Source organism: Mytilus trossulus, chromosome 6 (genome assembly GCF_036588685.1).
Source record: "Mytilus trossulus isolate FHL-02 chromosome 6, PNRI_Mtr1.1.1.hap1, whole genome shotgun sequence".
Classification (NCBI taxonomy): Eukaryota; Metazoa; Mollusca; class Bivalvia; order Mytilida; family Mytilidae; genus Mytilus; species Mytilus trossulus.
In genome coordinates this window covers 61,792,360-61,812,148 of record NC_086378.1, presented here as the reverse complement: position 1 = coordinate 61,812,148, position 19,789 = coordinate 61,792,360, and the positions used below count along the sequence as shown (strand labels likewise).

The following is a 19,789-nucleotide window of genomic DNA, read 5'->3' as shown; positions in this document are numbered from 1 at the left end:
TGAGATTTTCTTGGTTTTACCAAAATTTCTTTGGGAAAATACAATTTTTAATTCCAATTTGAAACCAAACGGTAATAGATATCCCATGGGTTTTTTAAAATGCAGGTCTTATTTGATAATGAAAAATTAACGAAAACCGGCACAGGCATTGTTCTATTATCATTTGTGATCTTTTATTGATTAAATTTGAATATATGCATTAAATATATATATCAATATCTATCTAGATAAGAAATGTGTTAACATTGTTCAGCACCCCTTTTAGTCCTTAGGAAATTTGGAAATTAGTATGGCGTTCATTATCACTGAACTGGTATAAATTTGTTTATGGGCTAGCTGAAGGACGCCTCCGGGTGCGGGAATTTCTCGTTACATTGAAGACCTGTTGGTGACCTTCTGCTGTTGTTTTTTTCTATGGTCGGGTTGTTGTTTCTTTGATACATTCCCCATTTCCATTCTCAATTTTACTTAGTACCATATTATAACTCATTAGTGCACTTAGGAGTCCTTAGTCGTGTTTAGACGCACCATTTTCTGCTCTTTGGCCGGATTGTTGTCTCTTTGACACATTCTCCTTTTCAATTCTCCATTTTATTCAATTAGTTGTGATTTTCTTTATCTCTCTGTTTGATGTTTTCACAGACAAAAACAATTTGCAAAATTAATCTAAATAAAAAAAGCAGACATTAAACTCTTTCTTCTAAAAACTTTTTCAATTTAAAATGATTTTTGACAGAAATTTTCTTACTTAATAATTGAAGAATTCGTTCTTTTTGACACATTTAAAATTGGTGCCGTAAATGTTATTTTGCGCGACGTCAAACTGTGAAATATCGGGAAAAGATGCACTTTTTCGAGATTTAACCATTAGCTTAAAGGGAAACCCGCAAAAAAGAAATAATTAGAAATTGATATTTATATGTCTTTTCTGTATAAAAATGCTCAAATTCATTGATATCAAATTTTATTCTGCTAGACAAGAGATCACCATCGATTTTAAAATTAGAGTATCAATACACTAGTTCAGGGAAACAATGCGCATGTGCAAGATCGATCGGGGTTTTGCGTTATCGACTAATTAGATACGAGATTTGACGAACTGGGGGCATTATCTCAGATCGGCATCGCTATTACTGTATTCAGATTAATGAATACTTTATTCAAGAAGCATATATATACATGCATGCTATGGGAAACGAAAATATATACAATATATGACAAAAGACAGCCAGCAGAGAACAGAAGTTACATAGTAGACAATAATATTATGACACTATATGTGATCTAACTTTCCAAGCTGCAATTGAATAGTTGCATCAGAGACATATAATACAATTATTATATGTCTCTGGTTGCATAGTATATTTCAAAACCAAATGCTTGTTTAAATATACAGTTTGTCACATTTTTCTAAAGCTGAAGATTACACTGACATATTAAAACAGAATATTTTGACCGTTATGTTAATTAATCTTAAATACAAAAGGAACGTTTGATGTCACCTGACTTAGAGTGTTACCTTCAAATAAAAATGGACAGTTTCATGCTGTGATGTTCACTTTAGCAGATCGTCTATATATATTCAAGAAGGTACGGGTGCTATATCTAAGGCGCTGATCTTATGTCCTAAAAATGAAAGTCAATCAACACCTAGGGCATATGGTATCATAAAGTTTTACCATAAACTATTAATCTCACCAGGCGACAGTTAGCCTATGATACAATTACTATACCCTGAATAATCATAATTATGTTCTGACAGTAAGGTACCATTAAAATTTATGTTCAAAATATATGGAGTTCTAATTGCATGCGTGTATTAAATTAAGATAAACTTTATTGTGCTTAATTCCGAAATGCATCAAATATTGACAATTGTTTTAAAGGAAGGGAGGGGGGGGGGGTCTGGGTCGTTCAGTATCTTATTTTGACATATTGTAAAGCATATATAATATTGTATACAGAATATCTAATTAATTTCAAACAGATTTGATGAGTTCTTATATAATAAACAGAATAAAAGATAATTTATATTTTTTTCCTTCAGAATGTAGATTTTCACACATACCTGTATATAGTTTGGCATTTGATTACATACTTTTAATGAACATTTCTGTTGTTTTATTATTGTTTCAGAAAATCCACGTTGATAGGTAGAATGATACGAAATGTGAAAAAAGCCCCCCCCCCCCCCAACCACCCCACCCCCACCCCAACCCTATTAGACAAAAAAAAACAATTATTGTCGTCTTGTAGAAAACAAGGAGGTCTTTAAGATTTATGAGTGAAATAACTGCCTACTTGGATCTATTGACATACATTCTTCTTTCTGACAAGTTTGGCGAAACTGATAATTGGTGATCCTAGATTCCGTCGTCAGCATTAACGTCGACTATTTCAGCATTTAGGATCAGTCTGTGGCTAAAGTTTTGTATTACATCAAAGTCGTTGTCAAACAAAATAATGAAATTTCAGGAAATTTTGACAGAAGCTTCGTTATGTCCAAAATACAGTTTCCAGGGTAAAAGTTTGCAAATATTTATTTTCATTTTTCCGTATTTTACTACTTGTATTAGATGGACTTCGTTTTCCAAGGAGGTTATATTAGAAGGAGAGTGAACACTCTGCTTGATACAAAATTAGCATCCCCAGGATATCAGTTCGATCAGAGAAAAAATGATCAAATTATAAAGAAACCGACATGTTTATCACCCACTTGACATCGCCCTCTGATGTACCAGACTGTTACCGCGAGCAGTTCGGGCTAATAGATAAATCGCATATGTCACGTGGTTTTTATCAGTGAGTGGGTCATTAAAGTTCAGGTGTATTTTGGAAACAATGCAGTATATAGGTGTTATAGGTGTGGAAACAGATTTGACGCGCAATTTCAAAACTAACCGTCTGTCTACAGTGAAAAAAGATAAAGAAATGACAAAGTTATGAGGGTTTAAAGGAAAGTAAGTATTCAATTTTCATTCAACACTACATTGCTTTAAACAAAGATTTTTGCTTCACCTGTCAATTCCTGTTGATGAGAATCGGCAGGTTATAATCATAGATAATATACGAATATGCAAAGTATTTTAGTTATGGTGACCGGTAACGACCGGAAGAAATATTTGCAATTGAAACATAGAGAAATTTATCGGGAACAACGTGAAGGTGACTTGCTGTAGATATTAACATTGACGGCAATGAGACGGATATTCGTTTCATTGGTAATAAGTTTACTTTTAAAATTAAAATCTGAATTTTTAATAACTTATAAAAAAATAATCACAATAAAATATTTTTAACATGCCAATAATTGTGTACTATCCAGAGGCATACATATACATGTGTCTGTTAAATAACGCATTTAGTTAAATGTTAGACGAATATAATTGTTCTTCTGCAGTTTGTGCATTTAATAAATACTTGTTTTTTACTTTCAGACATGCAAATTCCCAATTCATTTATTTGGATTGTGATATAACACATACGTATATGTATATATACATATTTTATATATAAAAAAGAAGATGTGGTATGCTTGATAATGAGACAACTCTACACAAGAAACTAAATCTTACAGAAATAAAAAAAATACAGGTCACTGTGAGGCATCAACAATGAGCAAAGCCAATATCACATAACAATTATCCCTTCTTCTTCTTAATTTACTAGAGGTCTATTCAAGGAATTGTATAATGATAATCTACTTAATAAATGGTATTTCGTGTCCGTGTTTGTCGTTTTGAGGAGTAACCATTTGATTCTTGGGTTGGTCTGGTTGACCTGGTTAGTTATATCAGAAATTTAATATAGCTAGCTTTATTAATGCAACAGCAGTTAAATTATCGGTCCAAGAAATCTCTCCACCAAGAAAATCAATTACATGTAGTTCACTTGAAATCTTCCTCGTATTATTTAAATGTAATTGAATAAATACATTAATAGGAAACATTGTTAATATCCAGTGTGTCTTCGCTCTTATGTTGTGTTAAAAGATAATTCAAATAAATTCAACATTGGTTACGTGATATAACTAAAACTTTACTAGTATACAATATACATGCTCCGTGTTGAAGGCCATGCATTGACCTATAATGGTTTGCTTTTATAAATTATTATTTGAATGGAGAGTTGTCTCGTTGGCACTCACACCACATCTTCCTATATCTGAATATATGTCTTAATGTATGATACATTTTCAGAATGGAAAACACGCTCATATGTAGACTATGTGGAGTGGAGTGAACAATTGTGTTGACAGAACTTCTACTCATAAGTCATGTTTTGAAAGAGACATTAAAAATGCTTTGAAGATCGCCATTACTGAAGACACTGACAATCACCCATGTTTTCTTTGTAATTCATGTAGATGTAAGCTTCAAAGATGGCGAAAATTAAAAACCAGCAACAAGAAAGATATTAAGATTAATATTACGCTTAAGTCTGCTGCAAATAAGAATGAACAATTGAATATGAAACTTCTAGCAGACCTTGCAAAAGAGAATGGAATTTTTTTTAACGAAGAGACCCAGTCCTACTCCGAGTTGATAAAAATTTATTATGAGGAATATATTCTTCGAATTAAGATTCACCTTAGTGGAAAGTGGGAAGCATATGTGAGAAATAAGCCGGTAAATATAGATTCATCATTTCAGACATTACCTGAGAAAATAACAAATTATTCTATGGTAGACTTGTTGGAATGTTGAAATTATACAAAAGATGTAAAGGAAGCAACCAATTTACTGATGTATGTCGAGATACAAATGAATACGGCTTAGCAGTTTTATTCAGGTCAGATGAGTTAGTTAAGGCACGCGAGGAAGAATCTGTGTATGGAAGGACAGTACGAACGGAAAGTTGTGAGATACTGACATGTACTGAAGATTGTTGTGCTGTGTGTAAATTGTACAGGAGTGATCTTGTGCAAAAGAGATCAAGAATAGTAAAAAGTCCTAAAAGCTTTACGAATTGGAAATACTTTACCTCACAACAGTTGACGGACAAATATGACCAGCAGAGGGTAGAGATACAAATACTGAAAAAGGCAAATTGGACATTTAGAAGAGAGAGTAGAAGACAGCTGTATTGAAAATGGAATTCATTTGGACACAGATCTAGGAAGTCGTTCTTGGATATAATCCAGAATAATGACAAAAGTGCTTTGGAATACTTTGAAGCAGGAAGTCCACAGCATGTGCTTTGGAAACAACAGAAGCTGGCGGCAGAATCCAAACACATGCGTCAAATGAGATGGCACCCTACTTTAATAAGATGGTGTATTGCACTTCATTCTAAGTCACCAGCAGCATACAAAATGATTAAGGACAGTAAATTCTTAGTGTTGCCCCATGAATGTACTTTGAGGGATTACACTCAATTCACAACTCCCGGATGTGGCAGCAATCCAGAAGTTCTTCTTCGCATTGTGCAAGAACATTTGAACGAGGTACCAGACTTCAAAAAAAATGTTTCCCTCTTGTTTGATGAAGTTGAAATAAAATCTGGACTGGTTTATTGTTCTGAAACAGGTAACCTTATTGGTTTCTGTGATATTGGACAGTGTTATGAAAAAGAAGAAAAGAATGAACTTGCAACACACATGTTAACATTCATGGTCAGAGGTATTTTCAGCTCTCTTGAAAGTGTGTTTGCATATTTTCCTTGCACTGGATTCAATAGCCATCAGTTATACTGGGTTGTATGGGATGCAATACATGTATAAATAGTACTCGTACATATATGAACCTTGTTTAAATTGGCTATGCAGTTTCACAGAGGCGGATTTGGAAAGGGTTTTTCAGGAGGCCTGACCCCCTTTTGTGGGAAAATATTGGTTAATTGTATAGGGAATCACTGAAGCATGACTAGAGCAGGTTCCCTCTTAAGCAGTCAGTGCGCCCCTTTTTTTCTGAAAATGTCTCGATCCATTGCTGTTGCAAGTGTCACTACTAGTTTCTCTACTAAAAGCAACTAAAATTAAATCTAAAGCTTGTCGTGGAAACAGAGCAATATGTCAGAAAGGGAGCTCCTTGAAATTATAAAATTCACAGGTGTCTTATTAAAAACATCATGTCTGGGGTCAAAATAATATTGTCTTTACATCAGAACCGGATCCAGAACATTTCATCAGGGTGGGCTGCTCCAGTCATGCTTCAATGATTCCCACCCATATGAGCAACCTTTTTTTCCACAAAAGAGGGGGGGTTAAAAACCAGTGAAATTAAATGAAACAAAAAAAGTTCAATTAAAATGCCCAAGAACACAAGATTTTTCTCATTTTCGGGGAGGGGCTACTTAAATATTTATTATATATTTAAACTGACCCTGCAAGCTACCATGTCTAGTATATATATTTATTGTTTATTTAACGCATCAATGTAACTATAACGGAATTTGATGATACAGTCATTAAAGTGAGAGGGTTAGCGCTATTGAACCAGGTTATATCCACCATTTTCTACATTTTAAAATGCCTCTACCAAGTCAGTAATATGACAGTTCTTTTCCATTCGTCTTTGATGCGTTTTGTTGTTTGATTTTGCCATGTGATTATAGACTTTCCGAATTGATTTTCCTCTAAGTTCAGTGTTTTTGTGATTTGACTTTTAAGTTAGTGTCAAACCCTGACAAATAGAATCCGGGATACCCTGTCCATTTTTTCATTTCGTGATACCTGGCATACATTACTAGGTAAAGAGTGAACTACGGATCTGCAATAAATTATTAGGTAGAGGGTGAAGTATGGTTTTCGGTACAGTCTGTAGCGGGTAATGCTTAGGCTGGCAAATTAAAAGCACTTCCTTTACATTATAATAAACCTTTACTCAAATTACAGACTAAACCCAACGAATGTGTGTTTTGGGGTAAAATTAAAATCGAGCGATTAAAATAACCAACAGAAGGAGTGAATTTAAAAAAAAAATTAATAATGTATTTTTATGTATGGCTTACTTCGATGAGGTTTTAAAAGAACCCGGTTTGAATTGAATTAAATAAAATGGATCACAAGTAATTTTAAAAATCAGAGGTGTGAAATGATGCCAATGATATTTGAAGAAAATAATAGATAAAATAAAAATTTGTATCCACGTCATGAGTGAGAAACCACAGAAACGTAACACCGAAAAATTATTTAAATGGTTAATGGGTTGAGATAATCTAGAAGTTCTAAAAGGCCTATGTAAAAGAGGCACGAATTCGGTAGGTCACATTTATGAAAGGGAAGGGAAATGAAGTTACGACGGAAGGAACATATTCGATATCATCTGTGAAACGATTATTCCATAACGGCCAACCAACTCATGATGGCGTCCGTAAATTTACGAAAAGAGGATTTCAACTTCACCATTTGACACTCATGATTTATTAGATTCAACAACCCTCTATCAAGAAAATCATCATAGGAAATGCAAACACAGGAATATCATATCAATTTGGATATATATGCACAATATGCAGGTGATGCTTGAATGTTGCTACTTAAAAATGGAAAGTTCATAATTGGAAAGCTTGAATCATCTCTTTCTGTATAGTTTTGTTTTCAATCGACCCTCATTGTCAACTTCTAGATGTAAGCCAAGATATGAGGCCACTTAACTGCATCTGTTGTATCCTTTATCTCTAGTTATCTCTAAATTTTGAATTATTTAGTGAAAGAACATCATCTATTTAGCGGAAAGTAGAGTTAAAGGATATTGCTAACTTCTTATCTTTCTCCCTAGGAAGTTTCTGTATGAAGTCAGCCTCATAATAATAAAGAAATAACTCGGCAAGAACAGGGACATACTTGATTTGGAATGCCGACAATCCGTTTAAAAACACTACTTACAAACGTAACAACTACGTTGTCAATAAAAAAAAACAAAATAAAGGCAAATGTAAGCGTATTGCTCATTTAAAAATATAACGATAACACAATGGTAAACTTTATTTAAAAGCATTCATTGCTCTTTTTTCTATTGTGTTGGCCGAAATGCAACATCTTTAAAAACTTCGTATTACATCTGTATCAAGGTAACTTAACAACAGTGAAAGTGTTGTAAACATCAAAGAGGATCGATGCCCTGTTGGTCATCTTTACCCAGACCATTTCACCCACTGCCAGTTGCATACATACAGTTTGGGTTGCCATATCATATTGGTTACTAGTATATAGCCACACATAAATATTATTATTCTTCATTATAGTAGTGTGAGCGGTTACAGTGCCTGACATCATGGTAACAGACACCAAGTAATAACCAGCCACAGTAGCAGTATATTTTCCAGCATTATAATTAGTATTCGGACAAAGAATTCGGCTGTATTGGATCATTGCATCTTTCGCATATGAATGCACCCCACTGGGTAATGTTGCTGTCAATCCCGCTGAGAAAAATAATAAGAATTAAAAATAAATAATATGCACCTAAACATACACCGATTATAAGTATTGCATGATACTTGTAAATGACCACATACTGTTATCTTGATGATATTTATTATATTAAATAAAGGTTGACATTTAAAAGACCTGGCTTCTACTCAGCAATAAGATCGAGCAAATTTTCTCTCTCGTATTAATAGTTTAAGATGTAGCAGTTTAACATACAGTGTAATAACACATTCATATGAATAGTTGGTACACATATGCAACAATAAGTTTTTACATGTAGTTCTAATTTTTATTAAAATTTGATAGATGTTAAACGAGCTGTATACACTTTATGCATATGCTGTATAGATGTTACGAATTTTTCTAAACAATAAAAATAAGACAATAAGCAAATATTCTTAGATTTCCTTCCTTTTACAAAAGTCAAATTAAAACTTCTGTAGAAGGTAAGCATAACATAAAATGATTTGCACTTTCTGTCAATTTAAGAGATTAGTCAAAATGGAGGAGAATATACCAAAGGGATAGTCACTCTTAAGTCGATGCTCATGTCGATAAGACAACCCTATGGCAATTGTACAATATATTGGCCTTTAAAAAGATTCATAAAAGACCAAATCCATTGTCAATATTGATTTCCTATTTGAGGCCTTCTAAAATATAAAGAAGTTGTAATCGAACGAAAATAAATAAATTTTCAAATGTACGGGATTGAAGGTTAACATATTGGTGTAAATGTCGACAGGAAAATGAAATTAATTATTTATATGAATAGAATGGTAGCAATTTAATGCACCAGAATAGTAAATTGAAACAATTAGGTAAATGGGGGTGGATGAACAATTCCTAACATATACTCCGATTTATCATCTTATTTTTTTTAACACTATCGCAATAAAAATTTATCCTTTCAGACAGTGACGTTTTTGTAACTTAAAATCGTGATTAGCATACCTGCTGTTGCCGGTGTCGTTCCACCTGGCGGAGGAATCACTGGTCCCGGCTGACCATTAACAATACTTTTACAACATATGAAAACAATCAAGATGCAGTTCAAAATATGAGCCATTATCATTGCAATTGACAGTTGATAAGTCTGAAAAACAAACAAATTATATTATTCTCTTATTCAGTACAAAAATTATCAAGACAAAAGTCAAAGATAAAGTGAAAAGGTCAATTTAACTCTCAAACTTCAATGTGCACTACTGATCTATTGCACATGCATTCCAAACAAATTCTAAAGTTAAAAAAAAACAAAAGTGCAGGTTTTGCTTGCTACAAGACCAGATGTCAACTAGTATACATAAAGGGAACGTCTGTATTAAAGGAATACGTAATTGTTTGCGATTAATTTAATGTTTTGCATATCTTTTTATTCCGATTTGATGAGGGACTTTCCGTTTTAGATCTTCCTTTGAGCTCGGTATGTTTGTAATATTCTTTTTGATAGCTATGTGCATCAAATACAAAAGGACTTATTATTTTATCCGTGTCATGATATACCTTGACGGGATTTAGACACGTCTTATTCATTTTGAAGGAAATTTAATTAATCAATTTGGTGGAGAGAAACAATGATTGAAAATGCGCATGACCAACGTTTTTAGTACAACAGTCTTTAGTGTGAATAAAGTTGCTGGGAAAATTCATAAACGTACAAATAACTTGGTGTTATGTATGTTCTATCTCACAATTCACAAAAGTCACTTAACCCCAGTTAAAACTACACAAATTTAAAGAAAAATATTTTCCAATGCGATTTTGGTCCTCAAGACAAAATGTCATGCTTTTGTATCATGAAATCTTGTTCCTATCTATAAAACAATGTCCAGAAAAAAGAACACCATTTATATTATGTGTTTTTCATATACTGCCTTTATTCTAAATAATGATTTATTCTAGATAAATAATATTATTTTGTTTTCTTGTTAAAGATTTTCCAAAGTTGGGTATTTGAGGCAAAATATCATAGAATAATTATCAATAAATGTGCCTTGTGAAAGAAGGGTTATAGAAAGCTACAGTTTAGAATTTTCATATATATATTTTTTTTATTTGATTGATGATGACAAAACAAATCCTTTATTAAGTTATAACGCATATACCAAGAAAAAGCTTCAATTTCATGTTAGAGGCATCCTCGTGTCTGAAATAATTAGATATAATTATTTCAAGGACAATTTTTAACTGTGACTGTGACTAAAATTTTACAGTTAAGTGTTGTCATGGACATTGATTTATATAATGATATTGTCCAGATGGATGTGACAACATTTCATCAGCAAGGACACTGTTCTGTTTGCCATTTTATCCGAAGACAACATTCGAATGAGAACAATATTTTATGTAACTGTTATTCAATAAAGTACCTCGAGTACTTTGTATCTTTTTTTTTAAATTTATAGCCTGAACGTGAGTTTTATAGTTTCCTAATGTCTGGTATGTATAAATCAAATATTCTTTTATAATAGCTTATATTCAATAATAATTTAACTCATACCATTTAGCAATGTTCATACCGCACCTTTAATGTTAGATCGATTCTATTATAATACTTTTCACTTACCTGGTCTTGAAATGTTCCTCAGTTGACGAATCTGCTCCTGTGGTAACTTGTCATGGACAGAGAAGAACATTCTGTTTTATAGTCATGTACACAGCTGACGTATTCAGATTGAGCAACATATTGCAATTACCACGTTGATATTTTAAATGCTATGCAGGCAGATTTTTTGAGTAAGTAGGCGGTTTGTAATTGAATTATTTATTGAATAATATTATGATTAGATTCAGGCACATTACTCTTAATATTGCTAATTACATATGGAAATGACCATATTCGATCATATGTGAGTGAGTGTATTGGTCTTGATCTCCACCTTTTTTTTTATGTTCAATATTTTCTATTATCACTAATATTTTCCTTTCAAACTGACCACTCGTACCATATTGTGAATACCAACTGAAGAGAATAAATATTCGGACACGATAATCTATTACATATTCACTATATTGTGACCTCATATATATAAATACATATTGGTATCTACCGTGATCTGAATCCTGTTTGTTTAGCATTGCCTACGGGTATCTGACAGTATTAAAACATATATTGCCGTTTTGTATGGAATCGAATATGCATGTAACATATATAACTTTATAATTTGATTTTTTCTGTTCATATATAAGAATAAGAATATACATACTATAAAATGTGTATCGATATACACGAAATTTGAAGATAGTTGTATTAACATCGACGGTCAAATCACTTGGAAACCTTAGATATGATAAACGACACTAATTAATGTGGAGGTTATAACATTTGAGAGAAATAAGGTTGATTTTTTTTTCTTTGCAACATTTTTTAAAAAGTACAAATCGTCAAGTGTGTTCTTTTAATGCCCCACCAAAGCTAGTATAAGGCATACTGTGTTTTGGTCTGTGCGTCCGCTTTTTCGTCCGTCTGTTCGTTCGTCTGTCCCGTTTTAGATTAAAGGTTTTGGTCAAGGAATTTTTTAATGAAGTTGAAGTTTAATATACTTTTGCTAAATTAAAGTTTTGATCCCAATTTTATGGTCCACTGGACCTAGAAAATGTTGTGCGATTGGGCATCCGTGTAATGGGGACCCATTCTTGTTTTTTTTCTTAATAATATGTATGTTGTTGTAGTTAAAAGGAAAAAGGGACAAAAGAAAAATAATGTACACAACATTTTATTTCGAAACCTACGATGTAACACAATAACTTTCGTTGAGCTGGATATTTTGAATAACAAGCCAGATTTCAATGTTTAAGAAATGACAAACTCTAATTAATGAAATGTACATAGCATAAGTTGTAGAAAAATTCGTTTGACAAAATATATTCAAATCCCGAATATCTATTTAAATTTGGTTCAAAGATTTATATACTAATTATTTGGTTTTTGACAAAACAAGACACACACAAGATGATTTATAAAAGATTCAAAAGATTTTTTAATTAGTTGTGAACCACAAGACCACCCAGTGCAACACTGGTGGACACCCAATGATAGTACTGTATTTGTTCTTTATTTGTGCACAACTAGCAATTTCGGAGGATTTTAAAGTTAACCTGTCAAATAAAAAGAATACAAAGTTGATATAACAATGAGACAGACAATTATCACGATGAGTACAAATGTCTTGTATTTTATTAAACACAAATTTATTTTTCAGCTCTACCAATACTGTAAAGTACGTTATGGAAAAACTAGTAAAGTACTCTGAAGGGTCGTTGATTTAACTATCGTTTTGTCGTAAGATAAGAAAATTATGTACAGTTGGTCTTGTAGACGTTTAACAATTGATTAATTCATTTTGTGCAACATATTTGTGAATAATAACATTGCTCAATAATTTGCGTTATCTCTAAAATTTGTTTAAAAAGTACAATATACGAAATATATGTCTTGGTTTTAATTTGGTATAAGTTGAGTAAATATAAGTTTCGACTTTACTTACTAGTTATTAAATTCCTATTTCTAGGCATTTTGGTCGTCAATGGCAGTCAGCAATCAATGTATTTGGGAATCATCAATGGCAGTCAGTAATCAATTTATTTGGCAATAGTCAATGACAGCCAGCAATCAATTTATTTGGCAATTGTAATTGACAGTCATCTGGGTTTAAGAACATTAGTTATTCGACCTGTTAGTCAATTGTATGTTGTTAAAATATACCTTTTCAATTGATAGGTAGTTTGGAAAATGTTGTTTGTGCTGTTTTTAGACCCTTCTCCAACGAAATGCGTTTTACATGCACACGTATAAAAACAGCGATTTTTATCCAACGCAATCATAGGTTTGTATATAGTTTTCAATTTAGACTTGTTTATATATATATATATTCTATATACAAATTGTCTAAACATCAACGCAACAACACGATATCTCAGTAGAAAGAGTTCGAATCCCGGCGAAGGAAGATCAAAAATTTGCTAAACCAATTTACAGATCTAACATTGTTGGTTTGATGTTTAGACGAGTTGTATGTACTAGTACATAATGAATACAGCCATGTATAATTACTTTCTGATACTGTATCTTTCATTAATTTGTAGGATCCTTTACTATAGATAATTCAGCTGATCTGTAAAAATAACATCTTCATGCCTTATGCATCATGTACTGTAGTACGACACTAGATTAAAACTGACGTGGAAAGATAACACCCGGCCACCGAAATCTTCATTTTGAGGCCCAGCTGTTCGGGTGGTCTAGCGCGCCGGTTACAGTGCAGCCGATTTGGTGTCACAATATCTCAGTAGCATGGGTTTGAGTCCCGGCGAGGGAAGAACAAAAAATTTGCGAAAGCAAAATAACAGATCTAACATTGTTGGGTTGATGTTTAGACTAGTTGTATATATATATATATATATAATTCTATAGAAAGGACCAACCAGCTTTACTTTATACCTGATTGTCTAGAATAGACGATGCTATGCAGCTTTCAACTACTTTAACAAACATATTATAAATAAAAAAAGAATACTCTTAGTGTTTCTGGTGTGTCGTTGTTTTCCTCTAATTTTTGATGTGTTTCCCCCAATTTTAGTCTGTAACCCGGATTTATTTTGAACAGCGGTATATTACTATTACTTTTACTTGACAAAATGTACTTTTCAAACAAATTTTAAAGATTACGCAAAATCAACGTTATTATTCACAAATATGTCGCACAAAATGAATAAATCAATTGTTTAGACGTCTAGAAGACCAGCTGTACATAATTGTCTTATCTTATGACAAAAATCAAGTTAAATCAACGACCTTTCAGAGTACTTTACTTGTTTTTTGCACACAGTACTGTATTGGTAGAGCTGATAAATAAATAAATAATGATAAAAAAAAAACAGCGACATTTGTACTTTTGGTGATAGTTGTCTCGTTTTTGGGAAAATTGAAATAAACTCAAACGTAGATATGGTAAATGCCCTTAAATCCATGATTATTACAGGAATTTAGAATTTCAGTTAATTATGATTGGGACAAAATAACATGACCACATGTATTCAGATCATCAAATAGAACTTAATTTGTAAAATAATGTATAGTTGATGCATTCAACCAAATGTCAACAGTGGACATCACTACGAATTGACTTACGACTGCCTGTTAACACTGATTAGTTTACTATCAAACTTACGATGAAATTCTACTTACGATTGTTTATGAAACGGTCAAAAACTTACGATTTGACATACGACCGACGTACGATCTAAGATTGTCGTACAATTGTTTGTGAAACGATCGCCAGATGAACTTGAAACCTTCATATAACATGCATTTTGGTAGTCAGAGATTGAATTAATCAATCTTAAGATATCGTCAAAATGGATGTCATTCAGTATATTGAGAACAATATCGTGAAATAATACCTAACGATGGTCATGTATTGCAATTGGATCGTGAAAGTGTACCTAACGATAGCATGTATGGCGATTTGATCGTGAAAGTGTACCTAACGATGGTCATGTGTTTCAATTGGATAGTGAAAGTGAATTTACGATGGTCATGTGCTCCAATTGGATCGTGAAAGTGTACCGAACGATGGTATAGTATTACAATTGCATCGTGGAATAAACTAATCATAGATACCAGGACTAAATTTAGTATATACGCCAGACGCGCGTTTCGTCTACGAAAGACTCATCAGTGACGCCCGAATCAAAAAAAGTTTAAAAGACCAAATAAATTATAAAATTGAAGAGCATTTAGGACCAACTTTCCTAAAAGTTTTGCCAAATACAGCTAAGGTAATCTATGCCTGAGGAAATTGTACCTAATAATGGTCATGTATTGCAATTGGATCGTGAAAGTGTACCTAATAATGGTAATGTATTGCAATTGGATCGTGAACGTGTACCTAATGAGGTCATGTATTGCAATTGGATCGTGAAAGTGTACCTAATGATGGTCATGTATTGCAATTGGATCGTGAAAGTGTACCTAATGAGGTCATGTATTGCAATTGGATCGTGAAAGTGTACCTAATGATGGTCATGTATTGCAATTGGATCGTGAAAGTGTACCTAATGAGGTCATGTATTGCAATTGGATCGTGAAAGTGTACCTAATGATGGTCATGTATTGCAATTGGATCGTGAAAGTGTACCTAATGATGGTCATGTATTGCAATTGGATCGTGAAAGTGTACCTAATGAGGTCATGTATTGCAATTGGATCGTGAAAGTGTACCTAATGATGGTCATGTATTGCAATTGGATCGTGAAAGTGTACCTAATGAGGTCATGTATTGCAATTGGATCGTGAAAGTGTACCTAATGATGGTCATGTATTGCAATTGGATCGTGGAAGTGTACCTAATGATGGTCATGTATTGCAATTGGATCGTGAAAAAAGTGTACCTAATGATGGTCATGTATTGCAATTGGATCGTGAAAGTGTACCTAATGATGGTCATGTGCTGCAATTGGATCGTGAAAGTGTACCTAATGATGGTCATGTATTGCAATTGGATCGTGAAAGTGTACCTAATGAGGTCATGTATTGCAATTGGATCGTGAAAGTGTACCTAATGATGGTCATGTATTGCAATTGGATCGTGAAAGTGTACCTAATGATGGTCATGTATTGCAATTGGATCGTGAAAGTGTACCTAATGATGGTCATGTATTGCAATTGGATCGTGAAAGCTCGTGTAAATGATCGTGAAGGAAATCTTATCGAAAAAATGGTCAATTTCTAATATAATCTAATGAACTTTATGGACTTATGCATTTGTAACATTATGTACAACCATATTAATCTGTCTGTCAAAATTTTTCAATAAAATCAAGGTTTAAAGTAAACCGTTTGTTACAAAACTAAAAAAAGTCTGTTTTAAACTTATCTTTTTAATTTGTACGATAAATATTGGATTTCTATTTGTTCGTGAATAGGGCTACAATCGTGCAATGGAGTTTGATATGATAACTTTTTGATATGAAACCGAATAATGCTTTGAAGATATTTCATACCTTGTGTCCGCCCTTCATAAGTTTTGATCATTATACAAATTAAGATAGAGAATCGAACCTAATCGACTAAGTAATATTTTTGACATACAGCTCTTCACCGGTTTCGGTACTTATACATCTTCGGTTTTCAAATGTTTGGCTTTGAGCGTTCCTGATGAAGGTAAATCCAGAAAAGCGCTTCGGACGCAAGAAATTAATAACGTGTTGTTTTCAATATTTTACATCACTGGATCGATACCTCTGCTGGTGGACTATCAGTCCCCGAGGGTATCATCAGCTCAGTAGTCAGTATTTCGGTACTGACATGATTAAACAAACTTTACTAAAATTGTCCGTTTATAAATTTATAAATTATTAAGAAACTAAGGTTTCAACTCCCTCAGGCAAAGTTGGCTTTAGATGAATTTGGCTATTTATTTTAGGTATTTTTGACATACAGCTCTTCAACGGTTTCGGTACTTATACATCTTCGGTTTTCAAATGTTTGGCTTTGAGCGCTCCTGATGAAGGAAAATCCAGAAAAGTGCTTCGGACGCGAGAAATTAATAACGTGTTGTTTTCAATATTTTACATCACTGGGTCGATACCTCTGCTGGTGGACTATTAGTCCCCGAGGGTACCATCAGCTCAGTAGTCAGTATTTCGGTACTGACATGATTAAACAAACTTTACTAAAATTGTCCGTTTATAAATTTATAAATTATTAAGAAACTAAGGTTTCAACTCCCTCAGGCAAAAATGGCTTCAGATGAATTTGGCTATTTATTTTAGGTATTTTTGACATACAGCTCTTCAACGGTTTCGGTACTTATACATCTTCAGTTTCCAAATGTTTGGCTTTGAGCGTTCCTGATGAAGGAAAATCCAGAAAAGCGCTTCGGACGCGAGAAATTAATAACGTGTTGTTTTCAATATTTTACAGTTCAAGTTTGAGAGTATAAATTATTGCACGCGTGTCATTCGTTTTTTCGAGAGAAATGAGAGTGAAAGAATATCTAATGGCGTTCAAGTATTGAGCGACGATCGTGAAAGCTCTGGTAACGGATCGTGAAAGAAATTTAATGAAAATTCTAGGTCAGAATCTTTGAAAAAATCGCTTAATTTTCAAAACGCGGAACAAATCCGAACAAAAAAATATGTCCGTCAAAATGGTTTAACTTCCTCAACATAACTGTGAAATAAGAAAGATCAAATATGTAGTACTTTATGAAAAAACACAAAAGGCACAATGCATGTCTATGAAATTAATTACAAATAACACGCTTTTTGTTACTATAATGGTCATATTTCAGTTCATCGTGATATATTTGACATTTAATCTTTGGTGTATCTGATAGTACAGTAAAATTAAAGTATGTTCTTCTTTTAAAAGCATTTATTTGTTTATGAAAACCTTGAATTTGTTGAATATCCATCAAACTTGATCGTGAAAGATCAGGCAACGAATTATTTGATCGTGAAAGATTATACGTGACCAGACTCATTACTAGTAATCAGATATCAGTATTTCTTTTACCATTTGTTTAACCTGCAACTAATAGAAGCCTGTAACTATTTTGATAAGGATGAAAATTAAGGCTATTTTTTTTATTCAACAATTAACCTCAAAAGTTAAAAAAAAAAAGTAAAACATCTCTATTTAAATTTGAAAGATTCAGCTCTGAAAATCGGTCTAGTGCAATTCAGGCAGACCGACACTGTTTAGCCAATAATATGGATATGCAACGTTTAAACCAAAATGATAACCATCAAACAAAAAATTACAGCAAAACAGCATCTTTCATGAGTAATTTGAGATTGAATGATAACCAACATTTTGTGCACCAGTACTTTCTTAAGTTCTGCATATATACAACGCAGATGTGGATTGATTTAACTACAAATTATAGAATACCAGACCCCAAATGCTGTAATGTCTCGTCTGCTTTACTTATGATAGTTAATTTTATGGAACGTCTATAATATCAAGGGTTCAACTAGAAGTGTCAAATACGCTAAATGCGCTTAATGTATTTTTTATCCATCTGATGAGTTAAGCCTTTTCAATTGATTTTTATAGTTTGTTCTTATGTTGAACTGTTATACCACTGTCTCAGGTTAGGGGAGGGTTTGGATCCCGCTAACATGTCTAACCCCGCCACAGTATTTATGTATGTGCCTGTCCAAAGTCATGACCTGTAATTCAGTGGTTGTTGTATGTTTATGTGTTACATATTTGTTTTTCGTTCATTTTCTTTTTATACAAAAAGGCCGTTAGTTTTCCCGTTTGAATTGTTTTACATTGTCATATCGGGGCCTTTTATAGCTAGCTGACTATGTGGTTTGGGCTTTGCTCATTGTTGAAGGCTGTACGGTGACCTATAGTTGTTAATGTCCTGTGTCACTTTGGTCTCTAGTGGATAGTTGTCTCTTTGGCAATCATACCACATTTTTTTTTTAATTATGATAGTCAATGGTTCATAAAAAGAGTGCAAGGTTAGATTAACCATGACATACAGATCTCTACAAATATCCCGTAGACCAAATAAATGTGTTTCGATCCTTACAGTGCCTTAGAAACTGACAAATGTAAAAGTTATGCTTGGCCAAATAATTCGAAAAATGAGGTCAAAAGTACATGAACCCTGACCGTCAGCCAGACATAGACATCTTACTAGCATTCAATATATCAAATACAATTGACGTCATCGTGGTCATATATGAAACATGCAAACAGACATGTACGTCATACACGAAATACCATAGCGCTATAGCATACAGGTATATCCAAAGGCTAGACAACATAAAACGACCATTGCCGAATGATGCATGATAATGAGTTCGATATTATTTGAAACCTTGCAGAAGTCGAAAATATATATCTCACAATCATAACAACAGACAGTTATCCTATAGCTTAACGAATCCGCGATACGGACTTGACCAAAAAATGAATCTTCATCCATGAAATAAGGCAAATTCGGGGTCAGGGGAATCCTGTCTGACGGACATGTAGTTTATAGGATCCAATATACAAAATGTGAGTATCCTTTAACTCGTGATAAGTGAGTACTTCACATGACAATAAAAAGCTTCATCCTACAATCATCCAACTATTTTACATTTTATTTTCTGAAAATATTAATACTTTGAAAAGCTTAAACCTATTGAGGATGTTGACCTATATAGCTTTTCTCAATACCCATAACAAATATTAACTTTGCTATAATTGAAAAATAATTTGAACGTCTTCGTAGCATCAAATCTTTCACGATCCTTTTCACGATCTTCAAAAATGCGGTACGTGATCTTTCACGATCCAATAAAACCATTGTTTTGTGTAATTAGTTCTTTATTTACCAAGTTTCAGATTATGTTTGTACAAAATAACTATAAGAACCATTTGATTAATTCAAATAGAATACCCTT

At 33.0% G+C, this 19,789-nt stretch overlaps 1 protein-coding gene across 1 annotated transcript; it reads right to left on the bottom strand.

Annotated features, from left to right (window-relative positions):
• Positions 1-8,004: 8,004 nt before the first annotated feature.
• Positions 8,005-9,463, bottom strand: LOC134723620 (uncharacterized). The gene is made up of 2 exons (XM_063587181.1): positions 9,329-9,463; positions 8,005-8,367 (listed from the first exon to the last, which is right to left on the bottom strand). Exons 1-2 carry the CDS (start codon positions 9,447-9,449, stop codon positions 8,009-8,011), a joined length of 480 nt encoding a protein of 159 aa, XP_063443251.1. The 5' UTR covers positions 9,450-9,463; the 3' UTR covers positions 8,005-8,008.
• Between the last annotated feature and the right edge of the window lie 10,326 nt (positions 9,464-19,789).

Bases quoted from the DNA above. Each gene is read 5' to 3' on its own strand.
- LOC134723620 (XM_063587181.1), bottom strand. From the start codon at position 9,449: ATGATAATGGCTCATATTTTGAACTGCATCTTGATTGTTTTCATATGT. The intron at 8,368-9,328 runs GTATGCTAATCA...TATTTTTCTCAG, and splicing joins AACGACACCGGCAACAGCAG to CGGGATTGACAGCAACATTA.